The 21613-nt window shown below is 45.2% G+C and overlaps 1 protein-coding gene across 1 annotated transcript; it reads left to right on the plus strand.

The window, feature by feature from the left end:
• The first annotated feature begins 217 nt into the window (after positions 1-217).
• LOC126561159 (ribosomal protein S6 kinase beta-2) lies at positions 218-21509 on the plus strand. Its single transcript, XM_050217106.1, has 11 exons — positions 218-364; positions 19121-19161; positions 19247-19373; positions 19456-19587; positions 19669-19802; positions 19880-20071; positions 20193-20283; positions 20363-20611; positions 20696-20803; positions 20896-21420; positions 21495-21509. The coding sequence occupies exons 1-11, from the start codon at positions 281-283 to the stop codon at positions 21507-21509; spliced, it is 1698 nt and encodes a 565-aa protein (XP_050073063.1). The 5' UTR covers positions 218-280.
• The last annotated feature ends 104 nt before the right edge of the window (positions 21510-21613 follow it).

Consider the following 21613-nt stretch of genomic DNA (forward strand, 5'->3'; position numbering starts at 1 on the left):
TGTTTGAAAAAAATCCCATTCCCTTTTCCGCCAGTCGCATTCTACGTTCTATAAAACCCAAACAAAACAAACCGCACTGCGGCGACGCGCCTTTTTCCCTCCAGAAATTTGGAAGAAGAAGTAGAAGTCCGAAGTAAGGAAGGCCGTGGTGAGTCCTTTGGTGTGGTAGTGTGTGAGAAAGCGCTCCTGCCCACGTTCAGCCCCTCGCAAACAGTACGTTATCCTGTTTTGCACCTCACCAATACACCTCTAACAGTGTCGACACAAGGACGACGACGATATGGCGGGTGTGTTCGATCTGGAGCTGCACGAGGAGGAGGAGGTCCTTCACGACTCGGATGACGACGTTATCGAGATCGAGGATGTAAGTAAACGGTTTGGCAGATTAGCGTAATGTCCTTTTCGGTTTTTTAGTTGTGTTTTTCGGGGTTTATTGGACCTTTTAGACGAGAAATCTTCGTTAACTAAGGTGATCTTAAACAAAAAAGGATTGGTATTACTTACATGGCAGCTTATTTACTTTGAGCAATGTTTTAAAATGGAAAATTAAACACATATTTATGAGAGTCATTGAAAGAATAACAATTATTCTTAAGGATAGTAAAGTCTACGGAAAAGTCCTGCTTCCGGTACAACTGTTACGCAGACAAGGTTCCAAAAAACCCCTAATCGAGAGCAATGACCTCTTTCATTTAGGGGTGTAGAGACGGGTTAACGATCTACGAGACCCCTTTGCTTTTGCCCATTCTTCATTGCGAAATGCTTCACCAACCAACTTCGAACCACTTTTAAAAGTAAATGATAAAATACGGTTTCATACGGTAAACTGGAATTGCAAAAACGGAAAAATAGAAGGGGGAAACGCACCGCAATCCAACCCAGCAAAAAGGGAATCGTACGTGGTGTGCGGGGTCAGCCGAGGTCAAGAACGAGGGCTCACCCCCCGCGAATGTAAGAACGCGAAGAAGTGTGTGTACGGAAAATCCCCAAAACCCCGAAACCTCGGACGGAAATTTAGAATTGAGAATGAAATTTAGAATGCTTATTGAGAGAGCGGCAAATAAAAAAAAGGCACATTTCGTATGTTTTGCACCGAAAACAAAAAAAAAATACATATAACCGGATGGAAGACAGCGCACTCTTGCTTACACGCAACCCCCCCCAACGCGGTTGAATGTACTCCATCCTAAAAGATGTTTCTCCCCATTCGCAAAAACGCACTCAACCAGACAAGGTTAAATAGCGAACGAGAGAACGAGAGAGCGAGAGAGCGAAAGAAAAGAAAAAAAGCAGGGCGAGTAAGATGTAAGACAAAGTACGCAGCCGACACGCACAGGACTCCGTACGCATCCATCCCAGAATATGAATTGAACCGCGAACACAACGCCCAACACCCTGCAAAGAAAAGTTCCTTGACACCTGACGCAAAGGTTTGGTGCTGTTGTTGGCGATGGTTCTTCCCGTGGCGCTATGGGTGGGTTCCGTTTTTTTGCTGCCAGACACAGGCCAGAGAAAGAGAGGGGAGCTGTGGCCATTGGTTCGGGCGAATGAACGGTGAATGTGTTGTCTGTCCTCTGTTTTGTGATGTTGATGTTTGTGGGAAGGTTATAAGAAAGTCTGTAAGGTTCTCTCGGCTCTCGGTTCAGCCAGCGGTCGGCCGCGTTTTGCGCTGGGTGTGTGGATTATTTGTGCCTTCCGGGGGTTACTTTGGCACATGACCGGGCCACAGAAACAGACGCTCACCTACACTCCGTTTGCTCTGGTCTCTTCATTTACTTTCTACCTTCTGGGGATCCTTTTTGGTGAACCTCACTCCATCTTGCTTGTGTGTGTATGTATGTTGGGAATCATCGCAATTTCGTAAAGTTCAATAACATCATCCCCGGGCTCCAATCGCATATAAGGCAGCTGCTCGGACGGGTGGTGTGTTTCCAGAACTGGTTTTCGTCTCACGTGTTTTTTGGAATGCTTCTTAAGCTTTCAAGGAAGCGTATTATATCTACCCTTTGCGCAATTAGCATTGCTTGTTTTAAAACTGTACTTGGGCGCCTAGATGTATGCAATCATTAACATGAAATGCCTTTTTTAAGTTGTTTATTAACATTATCAAGTCTTTTTGTACAGATTTTCTTGTTTCGAACCTTTGAAGCGTCATCAAGCATTTAAAATGTTTATTTCGCATTACTAGAACACTAAATTCGATTAATGATAATATTTTTTTTAATAGAATTAATTTTACTGATACCATTTTCCAGCTCGTAGACAATTCAACTTAATAATGACCCAATTCATTCCAATCCCAGCTCGATTCTGTACAGATTTCCAACAGGAAACTAATTGCAAACAACACTTCTGTTAATGGTATTAAAATTGAATCACAACAGACACATTGTGATGGCCAACACTCTGGGAGCACTTTAAATGATTTTAATTTTCATTTAATTTCTTCTTCTATGAACTGTTTCTGTTCCTTTTATCCTTCCAAACGCTTCAAAATCATCAAGTCATTCAACACATTCGTCATCATTCAGGTCCACCCAAGCGTGTGTGGAAAACATCAGACTGGGAGGAGAAAAAAGGAGGGAAGCTAATAGCCTTTTGATTGATCCCACCCGTGGCCTCGCGTACATACGTAGTACCGGGTTCCAAATGCGCTCTGCCAACTGTGTGTACTACGAATGCAACTCCGTACTCGTACTACGCTCTCTGCTCTATCCATTCATGCCATGTGACATCCTTCTGCGCCGCTCTCCATGAAACACTCTACTCGCGCGCAATAGTTGCGTTTTTCATTGACGCGTTGTTTCAATTAGCTTCCGGCACAAGAGAGGGGAACCCTGTGGGACTTTATAGTGCACTACCCATCGCCCATTTGGTCATTAAACTCTCCACGATAGCAACAACAAAAACAACAATGTTTTAACGGTTGGTAAGACAAAAAGGGCAGCAAAAACGTCGTGGCCGTTGCAAATACTGGCCTCTCCGCACAACAGTAGCTTGCATTTTTGCAAAGAAATCAATGAATCAAAGAAAACTTGCTTGGAGCTCTGGAATGTGTGTTCCAAACATTCCTCCACGGAAGCGAAAAAAGCACAAGAAATAGGCAGAGAAATGGGACTTTGGATTTTCCCAGCTCTGGAAATTCGTTCCATTAGGGAAGCATGACCACCAGGTAAGACGGGGATGAAAAACACCAACCAACGAACGGTTCGAATTTGGTTCGATTCGATTGGCAATTCGACGTGTGAAACAAAAGGCACGGGAAAGAACAACAATAAGATCTGCCTTCTGGATTCTCGTGTGTGGGTTTGAAATGTTGCACGTGGTGTACATGACCTCACAATGGGGGTTGGCACGTTTTTGCTGCTTTTATTTGTTCGCTCGATCGAATGGTGGAGGTGACTCATCGACGTAATGCTTCTTTGCTGCATGTTGGCATGTTGAATAATGCGATGTTTTGTTGAAGGTTCCGAGCCAAATGGAGTATTTTTCTTATGATTCATAGCATTGGTTTGGTTTGGTTTGGTACTCCTTAAAATCTAATCTTATGTCTAACTTTACAACTCATTCAACTTATAACCTATTTGGAGGGAAGTCATTTCCTTCTTCCTCAATTCAAGTGCACCCCCTTCAAGTGCTCCAAATCTTTGGAGCATCGTGCCGTGGAGACTTATGAATGACTCCCAAGAAAACAGCCTTTTGTTGCGGATACGTTGTGGTGTTCGCCACCATCGGCCACCGAGTCCGAAAGCCACTGCAACTTTTTAAAGCCACAGTAGCATCAAACTAACGCATTCCGACAAACAGTAAAGCCGCCAGTAACAACTTCACGTCGTCCGAACGTAATTCAATTGGTTCAGAGATCCAATGTTGTCGCTGACGCACCTGACGCCTGTAAAACGCATCGAACCGATAGCCACAATAACCTTGTTGGACGATAGTTCGTATAATCTACGGGAAGGAAGAGGGGAAGAGATCAAAGGACGATTTCCATCTCGCTGGCGAAGTCAAAAGGAATCCGCACATATTTGTTGTCCTTCTGTTCCAGGATATCGCGTATAGCCACCGCCGGAGATCTTCCTGATGCCCGAGAACGGCTGCTAAAGGTCCGACACATGACCAGAGGATGTGGTCAATGTCGTGGTTTTAGCTTGGGATGTTACTTACTTACTTATTACACCTCAATCTGGGTCTATCACGACTCCTCTGTCCGTTTGGACGGCTTAAAAGGACTTTCTGAGCTGGGCCGTCCGGTGCCATGCGTATAACATGGCCAGCCCATCGGAGCCTGGCGATCCTAATTCGCTGCACGACGGTGAGGTCGTCATACAATTCGTACGGCTCGTCGTTGTAGCGGATCCTCCATTGTCCTTCCCCAGGACAATCCTGAGCATCTCAGAGGGGTTCGTGTCTCAATCAATTGTATTTTTAATAAGACTAGTCTAATAGATGAATTGCTTTGTAGTTAATCATTCCAAGGTCTTCTTCCACCACAACATGATCTCTCACAAATGGCACAAGCATGCTCTTTGAAGGCTTCCACATTCCTTTTCTCTAGTAATAACTGTGGCCAACAGCATAGACGACATGCATAGGAAGGTGGCCTACAAGAGTTTGTGTGAGGGTGCGTGACATGCTGTGGACCCCGTTGCGTATGCAAATCCGATGTTTGGTTTTTGCCAACATTTTTTAATCTCCATTCGACGAGACCGTTTTTCCTTGAGCTTGAACTTGAGCCATGGAGCAATCTTTTATTTTTGATTCCAAATTTCTTCTACCTCCGCTACTGGTTATTTTTATTAAATTTTAATTCTATAAGAAGTAAAATAAGATAAAGATATAAGATAAAAAATAAGTAAAATTAGAGACTGTTTCTGAGTGGCTGCGAAATAATTTAGCCTCCCACAAACTCCTTGCTCTTTGATCGCGCTCATGCTCATGCCAAAGGTGCGAAAAAAATCAACAAGTTTGGCCCCATTTTAAAGCATCCCGCTCTCACTGGCCCGTGGTCCACTTTGTATACGGGGCCCGTATGGGACGGTTGGAGTTGGGGGCTTTTGCAAAACCGCTTCATGTTCTGCTATTGCTCCGCATAACTTCTGCCCAACCGACCCGCGTGAATGAAGAAGGAAGCTGCAGTGTGTAGATAAAAGTAACAGTAGTAACAGGAACGGCCAATCATCATCGTCAGCACGATCATTAGAAAGACTTTTTGCATTTTGCTGCGAGAGAGAGAAAGGGTGGCTTACGCAAACGAGGCGGGCAGGTTTGCTTGTGTTATGCAGTTGTAGGACGCTCAAGAGACGTGGTAGTGGGTTTGGAGGGGAGGGGGGAAGCGGGCGGTCAGTGGGAGGACGGATTGTTGCAGTACGACGTATGAATGTCGGCTGAGAATGGAATTTACCTACTCGCCTACTTTCCCTTTAGTCGAACAAAGTCCAAATGAGCGTTGAGCGTGTGCATTTTACTTTATAGTTTCGTATTTGAAATGATTTAAATCAAGTTTATATATTGAGTTTTTAGAGGAGACGATGTAAATGAGGTGAGCTTAAAACGCAGGGTTGTAATCGGTCTTGATGGGGTTTAATTTTTCATTTTATTCCTGCATTTTAATCATTAATTTGTATCATTTTTATAATTTATTATTTGCTTTATTTTTCTACATCTTTTCCTGTATTTATTTCTCTTTGTGAGTTCTTCTTTATTGCCTCAGAATTATAATAATTTTTGTCTCTTTTTCTTCTTCTTCTTCTTGGCTTAACGACCCTTCTAAGGTCATGCCTTCCATCGAAATGGCTTACTGGACTTCCCGATACCACGTAATTGGATAGTCAGTTCTCACTACGGGGGAATGGTCCGGATGGGATTTGAATCCCGGTCCTGCCGTTTGAAGACTGGCGCCACTGTCGCCTGTACCACCGGGCCGCCCCGGTGTCTCGATTATGTTTTGTCTATTTTTATATTTATTAATTAGTTTTGAAACTGATAGTTTTAATTGTTACTAAAAATTGCTTTGTTTATTGTCTTTTACCTTTCTCTTTCTGATTACTTTCATTATGCGCTTGAATTTTCCAATCAAACGCACTAATAATGCCGACCGTATTCCGTTTTCCTGCCACCCTGTGACAGTGAGACAGTAGTAGTGGTAGTAGTCGGCGTCGAATACCTTCTTTCTCACGTTTGTAGCTCTAAATTTATGCATCACAATACCATTCACCGCCCACGCAATCTCAAGCCAACCCCCCCCCCCCCCCCCCCCTTTCCCCCCATAAAAACACCCACGGCGGAAAATGCGGCACGATTGGGTGTATCGTTGGTGTGGTGATTTGGCAGACGGTCGTGGTTTTTTGTGTTAAAAAAGGACTCTCGGATTTTCTGAAATTATAATAGAAGACGTGTGGCAGGCTGGCGCCGTGTCTAGTAAGAGCGTGATTGTGACTAAAAATACACACAGCGGGAGAGGGAGAGAGAGTCGGGGCTTTAGTACGTGGCGTGGATTTTCTTTTTCCTCACTGCCGCCGGGAATACTTGTGAATGCCTTCGTCTGATGGCAATGTTGGAGAAGATGCCCATAAAGCCCTTTTTGCTTCTACCCACACGTCTTGTCTTGCTTCTATTATTTCGCTATTAAGAAGTTCCAATGATAGGAAATTCGAGTCACACACACTTTTCTTTTACGATCATCCCCTTAACTCATGCCGTTTAGCTGGCAGACATTTGAAGCCAGCCTCCCCCCCCCGATGCGGTGGTCCTCCTGCGGACGGCGCACATCCTACAGACTAAATATAGTTCCGGGTTTATGTCGTTTGACGTACGCCGTTTCTGGTGCGAAGGCTTCCGCTTTTCCGCATGCCCGTTTCCTTTTTTCTAGGAATTGGTGCGAATTATTTTTAGAAAGTTTTACTTCTTGCAAAAAAGCCAACTACGAGGGAGACAGAGAGAGAGAGAGAAAGGTAGAGCATGAGTGATTGAATGTGTTTCTGGTTGTCGGTATTTAGTGAGAAGTATTTAAAGAATTTCCATTTTCTTGGCCAGTTCTCAATGGTATCATATTTTCCCTTGCACGGTGGTTGCATTCGTCTAGCAAAAGGATGCGTCAAGTAGAGTTTCCTGTCGTCGTAGGTGAATCATCGGGTGATTTCGTCACCGGTTTTCTCGTAAAATTGTGCCGGGTTACAGCTGCTCATCTGCATAAACTAACGGGTATGAATAATGCAGGCTTTTTCGTCAATTTTCCTCGAATTGGAAGACTTTTACGTTGTTTTCCCTTTGCGAGGCATTGATCCAAATCCGTCCAACGGTTTAACGAAAAGAAATTGGACTTTCCTTGATTGATGTTCAACATTAAACTTCAACCATCCAACGGCAGCAGTCGAAGGTGGACGTACGCAAGGGGCTCCGGTTGAGGGCTGGGGATGACTTCCAGGGTGAAAACGCGAATATAGAAAAGGAAGGTTTTTTTATCTTCACCATCACCAGCCAACACAATGATCCACTGATTACCAAACCGGCGGTAGCCCTAAACGAACCAATAGCCTGTTCTCTCCTGTCCTCTTCCTTCGCCTTTTCTTGTCTAGTAGTCGAGCCAACGAAGAAACCGTCGCGCACAACCACATTCAACAAAACCGACGAAAAAATACACTCCTCACGCATAAAACGCACCCCACCTTTTAGACACACATCCAATCTATTGCGCTCGGTGTACAACACAGCTCAGCGTATCTCCCCCTACTACTACTTCTACTACTACTACTACTACTACTACTACTACCCCAAAAAGCTTGTGCCACAAAATTGAGCCAAGGGTCCATAGGAAAAAGCGAACAAAATAGATACAACCAGCTCGCTGCCTGCCACAACGCGCTGCAAAAGTAGGTCAATGACGAATGGTTTGTTAGACGAAAAACCGGGCCAACGGCGGCAGCATAATGTGTGTAATGATGTTGGAAGAGGAAGGAAAGCGCGAGGGACGTCGTGTTTGGTGTGTTCCTATGTCTCGGGGTGATTGGTGGTGGCGGTGGTGGATTGATTCATGGCGATTATTATGCCACAGCAGCCAATTGTGAGACTGAAGGAAGGATGGTTTTTGGAAGCTGATACTCCATTTTGGATGAGAATTCTTCAGCCTCGCATACTTTTGTAGGACAAGTTCCTCCAATCCCTCTCGTCTCGATCATACAATTTTCTGTTGTTTTCTCCCCCCAGTCCACGCAGCAAAATGGCGCTCAAAGTCAGAAAGTTCTCGTAGTCTTAGAGCTGCCCGGCGGTTTAAGCTGATGTTTTGAAGTACTTCAAATGCACCTTCCAAGTAAACCGTGTTCCAACAGCTCCCCAAGAAGTCACTCGCTGGTAGAATGTAAGCACACGGGGGCATACACGAGCGATAAGATATTGCGCTTATCTCATGGCACCACCACCAACCAACCAACTCGAACGGCGAAGGCATTAGTAGCCGGGGAATGACTTAACTCAAAAGGGGGAGGACGAACCAAGGGGCGAGTTGTGTTAAAAAAGTGGTCCTATTAATGTCCCCGAGACTTGCGAAGAAAAACCTGATTTCCGCCCGCTGGGGAGGGAATGGTTTTACACCTAGTTTTGCTGTTGAATAATCAATCCAGGCTCATGTTTATTAAGCTCCGGTTGTGCGGTTTTATTGAAGAGTTGCTCCCTTTGCCCCGTACTCGATCGGGTTTTGGATTGCATGTGGATGATTGCGTTTGCCGGGAAAAGCGTTTTCACTCTTGCCCTCAAACGGCTAAATATACTGAAATACACACACACACACCGTTACACAAGAAAACTGAAAGTCGCTCTCGCGTCTTCCTCGGCCGTCTGTGCCGGGTCGGAATGTGTATCAGTAGGTCAGCACAGCAGAGTGCTGCGCGCCCGACCGACCCGAGGGCAGTTTTGACACAGTTTCCGATGAGTTTCGCATTCCTCAAATAACTGTTTACAGCCGGTGAGAGGAAAATGGAATCCCGCTGCCGGCAGCTGTCCTGTTCTTGATGTGTGTGCGTCTACCTTAAGTGTACCGGGTCGCATTGTTGGAAAATTCATTGCAATTCATCGACACATTCTTCCTTACAAAGTATCCCGAAGTTTGTTTGTTTAAAACATGAAATTATGTCTTTAAACCACTCGACCAAACGATGGCTTCAGGGACACATTACACCCATTCTCGCCGGTTTTTACATTGTATTTAATGATAAACAAAGCTTACTTTCGATTGCACTACAACACTTGACACCATCATCATCGTTTACGTGTAAATATTTGTACCGTCGATCGATGGACACGTTTTTATGCTTTGGCAAAGTAGAAATGTGACCAATAATAGTGTTTCCGTTGTTAGAGTGTGGTACCCCGTAATTTCTGCTTACACGTGTTTAATTTTCCTCGCCGAAGACACTAACTCTGACGCAAATACGACGCACTCAAGGCAGCACTGGCCATAACAATTCCAGGCACTTCCTCTTCTCTGCGTCACATTCGGCACGTGTTGCAGTGCTAAAAGTGCAGTTTGCCTTTTCTCTCGATGCATTGCGGTGGCCCATAAAGAGAGGGAGGTGTGCAGCAGGCAAAAAGTAAATAAAATGTGAAGAAAGTGCATGCGCTAACCTGCGGCCTTACTTTTACTATCGTGAGCTAGAGAAACATTGCATTCAATCGATGGCCTTCTTACCATGGTTGGCTTTTGTTGAAGAACTCGGCGATGAAAATGGTGCTTTTTCCCAATTTTCAGGGTATTTGCAGCACTTGGACTTATGTGACGAACGTTACAAAACTTTTTCAACCCAAAATAGACAAATAACTCACTAAAACTTCAAGCCAATTGAGACTTCTCGCCTCAGATAGAACATTTTGTGCCTAACTTCTTTGGCTGAAGGTAATAGCCATCGAAAATTACATGCTTTTGTTAACTTCTGTTCAAAAGACCTTCAAAGAAGGCGTTTATCAAGCATTTTAAATGTAAACTTTTGACCTCCATCTGGGTCTATCACGCCTCCTCTGTCCGTGTGGACGGCCTAAAAGGACTGTCTGAGCTGGGTCGTCCGGTGCCATGCGTATAACATGGCCAGCCTGGCCATGTAGGGTCGCTGATGGTGCCACCATCAATTTGGTCTTTGTTGCCTCGTTTAATCGGCAACCCGAGGTTTTCTGCCGCCTGCTCGATCTTTTGGTAGGCCTTTGCTACCTGGGAGAGCTGCAGACCAATGATGTCTATATCATCAACGTATGCCAAGATTTGGGTTGACTTATAGAAGATGGTTCCCGAAGTCTCCACCCTCGAGTCACGGATGGACCTCTCTAGCGCCAAGTTGAATAGGAGACATAGGCGAGTCCATCTCCTTGACGCAGGCCTTTGATGGTAGCAAAGGACCCTGAGAGTTTTCCACCCACCTTCACCTGGCATGTGACGTTGGTCATGGTCATTCTAACAAGCCTGATCAGTTTGGCCGAAATTCCAAAAGATCTCATGGCCTCGTAGAGTTTTACCCTGGCTATACTATCATATGCGGCCTTGAAATCTATGAAGAGATGGTACGTGTTCAACTGCTGTTCAGCCATCATCTCCAAGATTTGCTGCATGGTAAAGATCTGATCAGTGGTAGATTTTCCGTTTCGGAATCCTCTTTGTTAGTTTCCAACTAACTGTTCAACGAATGGGACAAACTTATCCTGAAGAATACGCTCCCAACGCTCGGGAAAAGTTTCATTAGATAGTTCCACAGACAGATGTTGGAAATCTCTCCCCTAATTGTACTTGTACGCACAAAAATTATTGTCTAATAATTCAATAATTATCAACAAAGGTGTCATTTAACAGCAGATTATGCTCATCGTTTCATAATTTGTGCTCCGCTGCCTTCCATTAATCATTGTACCATTTCATGGTGGAGTGTTTTAGCAAGTCGTACGCGCGTGTTTCATGACACACAACTACTACGGCAGCATACGAAACCACCGATGCAATCACAAGATTATTGCACATTTTGTCACGATCCTAGCTAAGAAAGGGTTGTTAACATGTCTATGCTTCGGCTTGCAAACCCTACCTACAACGAGGTTCTGCAACTCCCAAGCCAGCCAGCCCAATGTGTTTCGTGTGTGGGAGTTTGTGTTGCTTCACTTTCTCTCACGAGCCGCATCGGTGCGATGTCGTCATCAACGTGTGTAAAAATCCCTTCCCCCCGACGATAGAAGACACCACCACTGAGAATGAGGTCACCGTTGTGGCATGCGGCAAGCGTGCGAAAGAGATGGGTTGGATTGGGAACGCGGGACAGACTCGGGAAATTACGTCATCACTTCTTGCGCGCGCGTGACCTTCCCGTCTCTTGTGGGTACACTTCCTTCCACACCTACTGGCGAACGAGCGGGGTAGCGAGCCGTAGTCTCTCTGTTCCACTTTCTGTCCTGTGCATTTCGGTCGGTGCATCATAACGCTTCACACACAGCTCGCGTACAAACTCGGGTAATAATGAATGGAGAATATGGATGGTGCGGATAGCGCGTGAATAATGCCGCGATTGTACGCGTGTGTAGGGCAAAACAACAACAACAAAGCTGTGTGCGTGTGTTTGAGCGAGTGCAATTGCAAGTTTTGTTGCTGCACACGCATCGAATTCATGCACGGGCACGTGGTAAAAAAAAGGCAGAAGATGATAAGCGGAAATTGATGGGAACTGTGGGGAGTGTGGGAGGTGAAGGAGAAGGAGGCCACCGTACAAGGGAACACACAAATAAACAAACAAACGTTGTAGTGGACGGAAAAGGGCAACAGCACCACCACCCCAAGCCCTCCCAAGAAACACGATTGCGCGCGTGTGATCATAAACATAAATATCAAAAAGAATCACCACGCAAGAGGGAGAAAAAGGGTAGTTGCGCCGTAACAGGTTGGTGCACGGATGCACTCTCGAAGTGCCGAGTGCAGGTGGTGGGTGAGAGCTGGTTGGGGCTTCACAAAATCGTTGCAAATTTAATTACAGACTGTTGTAGCGCGCTCCGTAGCGATTTTATTACTACGCCATCACTACAATATGACGGATGGGATGAGTGTGGTGCCATTTGGAGAATAGAATTGAGTGTGTGTTTGCCAGTGCAACATTGTTCTGTTTTGTTAGTTAATTAATTTTTTATTCATTTTTAAGCACTCTTCACAATTTGTCTGCCTAAGGATACACAAATTTTCATTAAAAAAAAACTAACATAATCGCACGTTTGTTAAGGGAAAAGATGTTAAGGGGAGTTAAGTAGACTAAAGGAGGAGGAGCGAAGTATTAAAGGCACGAAAAGCGCGCAGCAAAGGATCATTCGCAAGGATAGCACAAAAAGGGTCGTCTCTCCGTCGGTGAAGGGAGACGTTGAAGCTAGCCTGGGCATGAGTGCCGCGGGACTTCTAAAGGTAATGTAGACCCAGCGGCCAACAACGTGACGGATACGAAGGCAGAGCAGAGCCAGTATACCTTCAAACACTTTGCGCATAGCTAAACCGCTTGAAAGATCATCTGGACCCGCTCAACTCGAGATGCAATTGTGATATGGTAGTGGGCGACCAAATTACTGAGGCGCAGGCACTTGAGATCGCGGGAATCCGAAGCCAATCGGCCCAGCATTCCGAGAGTGTTGCTAGCCTTAAAGACAACGCCTAGAGTCGCCAAAACAGTCACAGAGTCAGAACTAGTTAATGGAGAGCCAGAGAGAGAGAGAGAGAGAGAGAGAGAGAGAGAGAGAGAGAGAGAGAGAGAGAGAGAGAGAGAGATATTGAACAGGACAGGATTTAGAGAACGGGAAAAGGATATAATTTGGCTTTCATTTGGACATAGACGAAGAGAGAGAGCTGGACGAGCACACCGAGAAGAGAAGGGACACACAATCAATAAAGAGTTTTGATAGGAAGGAAGGATTTTGATGTCATCAGCATAGCAGAGGAAGGAGGGACGGGTTCAATATGCAGCCTTGAGGGACAGTCTGGAGCCTGGAGAAAAGAGGTTGGAAAAGATAGGGCGCCCACTCTTACGCGGAAAAACCCCTTTCCCTTGAAAAGGAAGGCAGGCAGTTCACAACAGATCGACTAATCCCAAAAGACTCAAGCTTGCTAAGCAGAAGCATTTTGTCAGAATGTGGCAGAATATCTTCACAAGGCAGGACCGGGGTTCAACTCCCATAGTGGTCCGTTAAGCCAAGCAGAAGAAAAAAGAACCACCACAACAAAGAGGGGGTCTTGTTAAAGGACTGAACGCATAATAACCAAGCTTATTAAACCTCTTCCATTTCTCTAGAGCACCTGTATTAACACAATCGAATATTTCTCCACAAAGGTGATAATTTTACCAGCTTAAAGCTCCACCACAACACCACCAAGTGAGGGGGAAAAGCATCACCCCCAATGATACGCAATCGTATCAATATCGTAAAAGTTCGATGAGCAATTTTATGGTGGCTGTTGTAAAATACACCAAACTGAGAAGAGGTGCGTTTTTTATGGTTTTTTCTTCGTTATTTTATTACATTGGTGCGCGCGTGTGAGGACAATCGATTTTGCAGCACAGCCCGCGCGGGTGGTCGATAAGTTTGCTTTTTATTACTATTGTACCACTACTTGAATCACTTATTTTGCTCAGTGGTTGTTGTGGTGCGAACAAACAAGTGTTTTGTAATTAAATTATTTTGTATAAAAGCACGTTATATTTTATTTATTGCAAATTATTTGTTCGCAAAAAATAAGTACACACAAACTCCCCCTGTTTTGCTCCCCTGTTTGCAAGTTGTAAAACCCAAATGCAGGAAAAAAAAGAACGACAAACAGCTAAATGTTAGTGCACACGTGTGTGTACTCGCCCCTCCACCCCTCCCCATTCCTCTCAAAAGTACAAGGACAAGCCTGTGCGATCCCCGGAGACTTGGGGCATTGTCGTCAACATTGTAATAGAAAAATGATAGGCGCCAGGCGGAACCGCACGTTTCACCTCTGTATGCAGTGATGATTAGCGCATGTCTCGCGAACCGCGTTCCGCCGGCCATCGTTTTGAACGATAACAGTGAACCCAGCCAGCCAGCAAAATAGATGTGCGTAAATGTGTGAGTGTGCATGTTGACTGAAAATCAAGAAAATAGGAAATGCGATGAGACACGAGTCATACAAGAGCAATACATCCGGGCATCCGTGTCGTGTTGAACAAGGAGAATATAATTTCCAAAAAGTAAAGCATATTTGTTGCTCCTAACTGTTGGGACCGGACTGGACAGCACCATGGTCGAGTATTGGAATGGTGCCCCGGTTTTTCTTCAGTTGGAAATCCTTCCACAATGCTTTAAATGTTGTGTATCCTCTAGGGGAAATGTGTCGCGCATGTGCCGTTTTGAGGAGATGTTAGCGAATGGGAAATCGGTTTTTTATGGTTGTGGTTACCTTCTACTACTACTGCTGCAAGAAAAAGCTACAATTCCTGATAGTCGTAGTAGTAGTAGTAGTCGTAGTAGTAGTAGTAGTAGTAGTAGTGTTTGTATTACTCCACACAATCCGCATTACTACGTGTTATGACTACCGGTAGTAAAAAGAAGCTTTTCTAGAAGAATTTTTATGTCCTAGAATTTGGAGTGAAGCTCTCTGGGAACGTCCGTGCTCTCAATCCACTGGCCTTGAGAAGGAAGAACCAAAGGACATGCTGAGACTTTGATTTTACTCACCATAGTAACGCAGGAAATAAGTGAATTATTTGGACGGCTATAACCAGGATTTGATGTCTGTCCGTTTTTGGGTTCATAAATCATGCACTTACCGATAACACTATATGAGTCCTATCGGATATTGATGGCTAGGAGGCTGTTAGATGAAGCTCATGCAAAATTTCTTCTTGTTATGTTATGACTAAAGTCGTGAAGGCTTTGTGAATTCTGTCACTCATCACAGTTTGTAAAACGAGAAATTTTTAACGTAGAAATATAATTTCTATATCAAACGAATCGTTTTTTTATTGTTCGTTTATCACAAAATTCAAGAAAAATATATTTATTTATGTACGGATGAATTTAAGCAACTTTCTTTTGATACCTCTCACAAGCTGCCGCACAACAAGTTGTCAAATCTGGCCAGAGCTTAACTGGTCCTTTATTTTTAGCAATTTTTATCTTGCAATGCGATGACCACATTTTAGCTAATATTCAGCAGGACGATATATTAGCGCCTATCATCGCCATAAAACCGTACTTTCCGATGAATCACATCCGGATATTTTGAAACACAGCAAACGCAGCTAATTACCGACCGACCCGCCCCAAAACATCCACACCCCAGACCCAATAAAAATACATTGAATATTATTTCCTACACTGTACATATATGCAGCCAGGCGAAACCAAAAACTGCCCTCACCGAATAAATTTATTGGTGTCCGATTCCGATTTTCCCAATGTTCTTCTTCACTTTTACCCTCCGAGTCTCCTCCGCTCCCCTGTGCAAACTCTGCAAAGTCACACTCAGACACACAGTCAATCCCTTCATTGTGCCGGGTGGTTGGTTTGCAAGAAATTGCCCCAAGAAACTGCTTCTGCTGCTCGTCATTCGATTAGAAAACGGAAGGTTTTTTGCTGCTGTTGTTTGGTTGTGTGTCTTCTGGTTTGTGCAACTCGAACCCACCGCACAACCACCTGCTCTGCTTTTTTAGCAGTCCTACCGGCGAGCCAGCCAGCCAGTCAGAAGCCCCCCAATGGTCAGTAAAGGCAGCCAACTGCGACGACGACGACGACGACGACAACGAAGACACGCACACACACACACGCACGAAAAAGAGACGTTCATTGAACGATAACGAACCGCAGAAGCCGGTCGGACGGACTTGTGCGAGCGCGCCCGCGAGTTCAAGGTAGCGCACAAGTGGAATATTTTGACGCAGCCAAAAATTTATCGCCACCCCTCCAACACACGGGCCACATCGCACCGCTTTTTGAATGTTTTTTTTTTTTTGTAAGCAACATATGCGCGCGAGATACAACACAATCCGTTGCTTTCCGTCTCTGTTTGAGGAAGTGAACGAAATAAGAAAAGCATAAACACACGCACATAACCCACCGACCCACCAAGGAAGACGTTCGGAAGGGGTGTCACAAGCCAACGCTCTCTGTCCGCTCGACGACGTTTTCTAAAATTGTCTCCGTGCAAGTGAAAAAGTGACGAAAATAAGATCTCTCTGGCTGAAGACGACCTCCCCCAGGGTTCGGGTTCCGTCCGCTTCCCCACACCGAGAATGTCCTTGGGTCCTGACGACTTTCTGTGACTTGGGTGTGTGCGGATGCGTTAATTTTCGCCCGAGTTAGCAGACATTAGCGGCAACACACCACGCGCAGCACCTTCCCCGGAAGTGTAATCGAGTTTGGAATTGAGAGACGGAACGGGTCGTTGTCTGAGGCACACACGCCGCTCCGATAAGTCTAGAATATTTGTGGATGATAGAAGAATGAAGAATTTATTTAAACGGATACATTGATAGGAGAGTCCTTCCAAGTGTCGGCAGCTCTTGATGGGCATACTAACAAGACAAAATAAAAATCAATAACATTCAGCTCCAATATTGGGGCCTCGCAAGAGGAGGAGACCTCAATCGATTTATTTGTGATCGTGTTTTGATTCGTGAATATGGCTCTACTCATCCTGTTGGCCGCTAACAGCACTAACTAAAAGGGCAACAGCAGTTTGCAACACTATTTCATAGAAGAAGCAGTAGTGTGGTGGCCTCCCTTGAGTTTGCTATGTCGGCCCTCCGTCCGTACGAACGATTTACTGTATGAGATAGTCGTCGTTATATCCCGCAGGAATGAGCAAATGTGTTGTTCGTGGCAAAGGGGTGGTGTACTCCTGTGGGCTTGGGGCTAGGGGGGGCAGGGTTTGTAATGTGTGCTCGGTTTCGGAAGTAATGTCAATAACCTTACAAGGTTTTTTCTCTAGACGCGCGGGCCGCCGACTAGGGGTGTTTTTGTACGTACGTTACGCTGGGGTGGTGTATGACACAACTTGGGTGCGTGTTTGAGAGCATCGTCGTCGTGCACGTGTTAGTCTCTCGTCTCGTCGATATCAGTATAGGGCCGTCCGCACTAAAACAATGGCAAACAGTGAGCGAAGGGACTACGAATGTCGTAAATTTTTACACGAAAATATGTAAATAAAAGTCTCCATTTTGAGTGTCAAATGAGCGAGCGAGACTACGAGCACAACGGCTGAAATCGATAAAAATGTTTAAACATTAGTCGGTTTGTTAAATTGAAGTGGTTACGACACTTCAATTAATTGAAGTTCCATTCTCTGGAGCGTGTCTCCTGCCCCGGTACGACGGCTGCCCTTTTTCAGATGGTCCGGCAAACACGGCACCCCAAAACCGTTTTCTGATTGCTACGAAAGTTTGATGGACACTTAACCACGGACGAAGTGTGATTAGATAATTTCAGGGTCAAAACATTATTGGGCAGCGGTGGCCTGTTTTGCGCATTTCTCTCACCATACGTCCGTTTGTGCGCTGTGTGAAGACGTCAATTGTTGGAATGGTTCGTTGTTTTTTTTTTATTTCGTCGGCCGAATTTAGTTCCAAATTTACAAACACACCAGCAAGAAGAAGGGCGCGACACACCAACACCATACCGCGGTTAGACGAGGCATCATCATCTGTATCAGCATAACTATCTCTAGCTCTAGCGTTTGATTGATAATTTTGCTGTGTTTGTGATTGGTGTTAGCACCCTGCGGATCGATCGATCAGTAGAATCAGGAGGAGATGTAGCGCTTTTTTTGTTTGGAGCCAGTTAAACCCGAATGATAAAAGCTCCATGGAAGATCTCCTACGTCGAAGGTGCTAACACGTTCTTGGGAACTGAGAGCTAAAGTGTCCTCGGGTCGCAATTTGTTGAGATTCGGATGATAATGAAACACAGAGGATGCGCGGGAGAGGCGAGAGGGGTAGAGGTTTATGTTTTCACTTTGCGGTCATCATCATCCAACTCACCAGCTCTCGACAGTTGAGTTGGTTATTTCCTCATAGGTGATAAAGAGAAGTCGGTGTCATGTACTCGTGTGCACATGCACACAATTGGCGCAAAACATTGCGGACGGGCTGTGCAGGACGAGAATGGAATGGACAGCAAGGATTTGAAGAGTCTGAGCTGAGCTGTTGCTTGACTTGACCTTGCCGCTGATAATCGTACCCAGGAAAAGGCGATGCACAGCTGGCTGTCCCGTGGAGTGTGTTGTGGCGAATTGAGTTCTGGTTGGCGCCATTTATTCATATTTTTATATTTTATTTTTGAACATTGATTAATGTTTGTGCTTATAAATAGCTCAAGGTTTAAATGTAGATTTAAACATGCGCCTAACACTATGCAATTCGCTTGACTAAATTATCCTTTTTAATGCGTTTTCTCATTGCTTCTTACTGTCATTAGAACTAGAATATGCTTCTCCTATGCGTCCCATTGGCGATAAACGCATCCAGATTGCGTTCTTCAAAACAAATCGTTAAACTCGTATCACTTCCCGACAAAAAGGGCGTGTGTGACACATTCCACAGTCTAAGGGGAAAAAGTAGCAATGAAATAAAATCCGGAAAAACCGGAGAAATAAGGGCGTCCCCGTCCGCCGAGTTGTTGCAGGAATCGCGCTCGTTGTCTGGAGTCTGGGAAGGTCAATGTACTGCAGTACAACTGCTGCATCTGTTGTGTGTGTGTGGATGGTATGCCGAACCCGTGGCGGTGGTGATGAGACGCGAGATACAGTTTCCGGGTTGATTTTTCCCCCTCTTGACAGGGAAGATGCATTCGAACAAAACCAAAAAAAACCCTTGCTCGCTGGTCGATGACCGTCGCCGTCTATCTATAGCATATGTGCGGATTTTCTTCATTACTTTTTGTTACTTCTGTTAGGGATGGGATGGAGATATATAGCTGCTGTTAGCTACTGTTAGGTCGTTATGATGATATTTTTAAGGGAAAAATAATAATTTTGTAGGACTCCATCGTAAGCAGAAGAACAGAAAAGAAGTCGGAAAATCTATCACAATAATCACAATAATGGAACAAATGCTAATGGAATATTTTATTCACACCTTCTTTCATTCTTTCTTTCTTCTCTCAGGTCGACCTCGAACCCGAACTTCACATTAACACAAATCTAGAGTAAGTATACGCACCGAGAGACACATTACCTAAAGTGGGGTACTAACATCGTCTTTTTCCCATCGACTTCATTCCCAATGTACAGCACCGAAGGATCTGAAACGATACCACTGTCGGAGGATATTATAAATCCCGGACGCATCAAGCTAGGACCGCAAGATTTCGAGCTAAAGAAAGTATTAGGAAAGGGTGGATATGGTAAAGTCTTCCAAGTAAGTATCACTCTTTTTGCTTGACTTGTTGTGTTAAGGTTCGCGAATGATGCCAACCTCCTGTTATTCCTGTTTTTTGTAGGTCAGAAAAACCACTGGTGCTGATGCAAATTCGTACTTTGCGATGAAGGTGTTAAAAAAAGCGTCGATAGTTAGAAATCAAAAAGACACAGCCCACACACGCGCCGAGCGAAATATATTAGAAGCAGTTAGGGTAAGGGGGACAGTGGAACATGGCAAATTCGGCCAGAAGAAGCTTTAATGGTGCGCCTGTTTTCTTCACCTTCATTTTTAGCATCCCTTCATAGTAGAGCTAGTGTACGCCTTCCAGACCGGTGGCAAGTTGTATTTAATCCTAGAATACTTGAGCGGTGGCGAGCTGTTCATGCATTTAGAGCGTGAGGGTATATTTCTGGAGGACACTGCATGGTACGTATCAGCAAGCGACCAACCGAAACGGAACGAAATAATGCTTAATTTGTTGTCATCTTTTCCACCCGTCATAGCTTTTACCTATGTGAAATCATTCTTGCCCTTGAGCATCTGCACAATCTTGGCATTATCTATCGGGATCTGAAGCCGGAAAATGTGCTGCTCGATGCGAAAGGGCACGTGAAGCTAACTGACTTTGGTCTGTGCAAGGAACACATCCAGGAGGGCATTGTAACGCACACGTTCTGCGGTACGATCGAGTACATGTGAGTGGACTTCTTTCATTTTCCATTGTGTTCTTTTTTATGCAGTTTTTGTTTGGATGGAAGACTAATTTCTAATACGTGTTCTTTTTTTTTGCCTGTCTTCCAATTGTGTTTTCTACAGGGCACCGGAAATTTTAACCCGCAGCGGACACGGTAAAGCCGTCGACTGGTGGTCACTCGGTGCCCTCATGTACGATATGTTGACGGGAACGGTAAGCCTCACACAAAACGAGCACACGCTGGTGCTGCTTGTCAACAGTGTACTGAAGCAATGTATGGACCAATTTACAGCCCCCATTCTGTGCGGACAATCGAAAGAAAACGGTCGACGCTATCCTGAAGGACAAGCTTAACATCCCGGGCTATCTGACGCCGGATTCGCGTGATCTTATCCGCCGGTTGATGAAGCGCCAGGTGTCGCAGCGTCTCGGTAGTGGACCGACCGATGGACAGGCGGTTAGGGCACATCCATTCTTCAAGAATGTTAACTGGGACGATGTGGTAAAGAGACGGCTTGATCCACCAATTAAACCCGTGTTGGTAAGTGTTTCAAGAGTGGATTAATTTGTCTTGTTTGATAATCGTAATAATATCGTGTTTTTTTTGTTGGATTTTGCTCTTCAGGTAAGCGAAGATGATGTGTCACAGTTTGATACGAAATTCACGAAGGAGATTCCAGTCGATTCGCCCGACGAAACGACGCTTAGCGAGAGTGTCAATCTAATCTTCCAGGTGAGAGTCCTCAAACGGTCTAAAGCTTTACCGCCCTTAACTATGCAATTCGAATGACAATTTTAATATCACTCTCGCTGCATTCTTTTTAGGGTTTCACGTACGTTGCTCCTTCCGTGCTGGAGGAAATGCAGACGCGAGTCACAATACCTCGTTCGCCCCGTCGGATGCCGCGTCACCACCACCACATGCACCATCTACAACAGCAGCACCACCCGCACAATCACCATCAGGGCAGTGGCGGTAGCGGTGGAGCGCAAAGTGCGGGCACCAGTCGAATGATGGCTGGCAGCAGTTCGGCAATGGAGAATGGTTTCCAGATGGCACCGCACCAGCTGCACCATCCGCACCAACATCCGCACCAGCGACGGGTGGCACCGAACCAGCACCAGCATCACCAGCAGCCCATCGGCCAACCGGCTCATCAACCAGGCCACAATCAGGCGCAACCCGGTCAGGGCAGTATGGCTGGTGGTCCGTCTACGGGTAGCAGACCGTTCAATGCCGGTGCGCCAAGCCTCGCCCTACGAACGCCACCCCATCTGCAACCGTTTGCACCGCGACCCTCGCCACAGGACGAAATGATGGATGTGTATCCGGAAGTAGCCATCTCCTTAGTAAGTGTAACCGCTGGAAAAGCATCCTAGAGAGCATTTTTTTTCTAATACGTGTTTTTTTTACTCTCTTACAGGGCAACACTGGATGATTATAGCAGTTATAGAAAATTTGTCACCTAAAGCTCATGTCCAGCAGCAGTTCTTTTGCGAAGGTGATCAACCATTAATGCTTGATGAGCTGTGTGGAGCTCAT

The sequence above is a fragment of the Anopheles maculipalpis genome, chromosome 3RL, assembly GCF_943734695.1.
Source record: "Anopheles maculipalpis chromosome 3RL, idAnoMacuDA_375_x, whole genome shotgun sequence".
Classification (NCBI taxonomy): domain Eukaryota; kingdom Metazoa; phylum Arthropoda; class Insecta; order Diptera; family Culicidae; genus Anopheles; species Anopheles maculipalpis.

Bases quoted from the DNA above. Each gene is read 5' to 3' on its own strand.
- LOC126561159 (XM_050217106.1), top strand. From the start codon at position 281: ATGGCGGGTGTGTTCGATCTGGAGCTGCACGAGGAGGAGGAGGTCCTT. The intron at 20,072-20,192 runs GTGAGTGGACTT...TGTTTTCTACAG, and splicing joins TGCGGTACGATCGAGTACAT to GGCACCGGAAATTTTAACCC. The intron at 20,284-20,362 runs GTAAGCCTCACA...ACCAATTTACAG, and splicing joins ACGATATGTTGACGGGAACG to CCCCCATTCTGTGCGGACAA.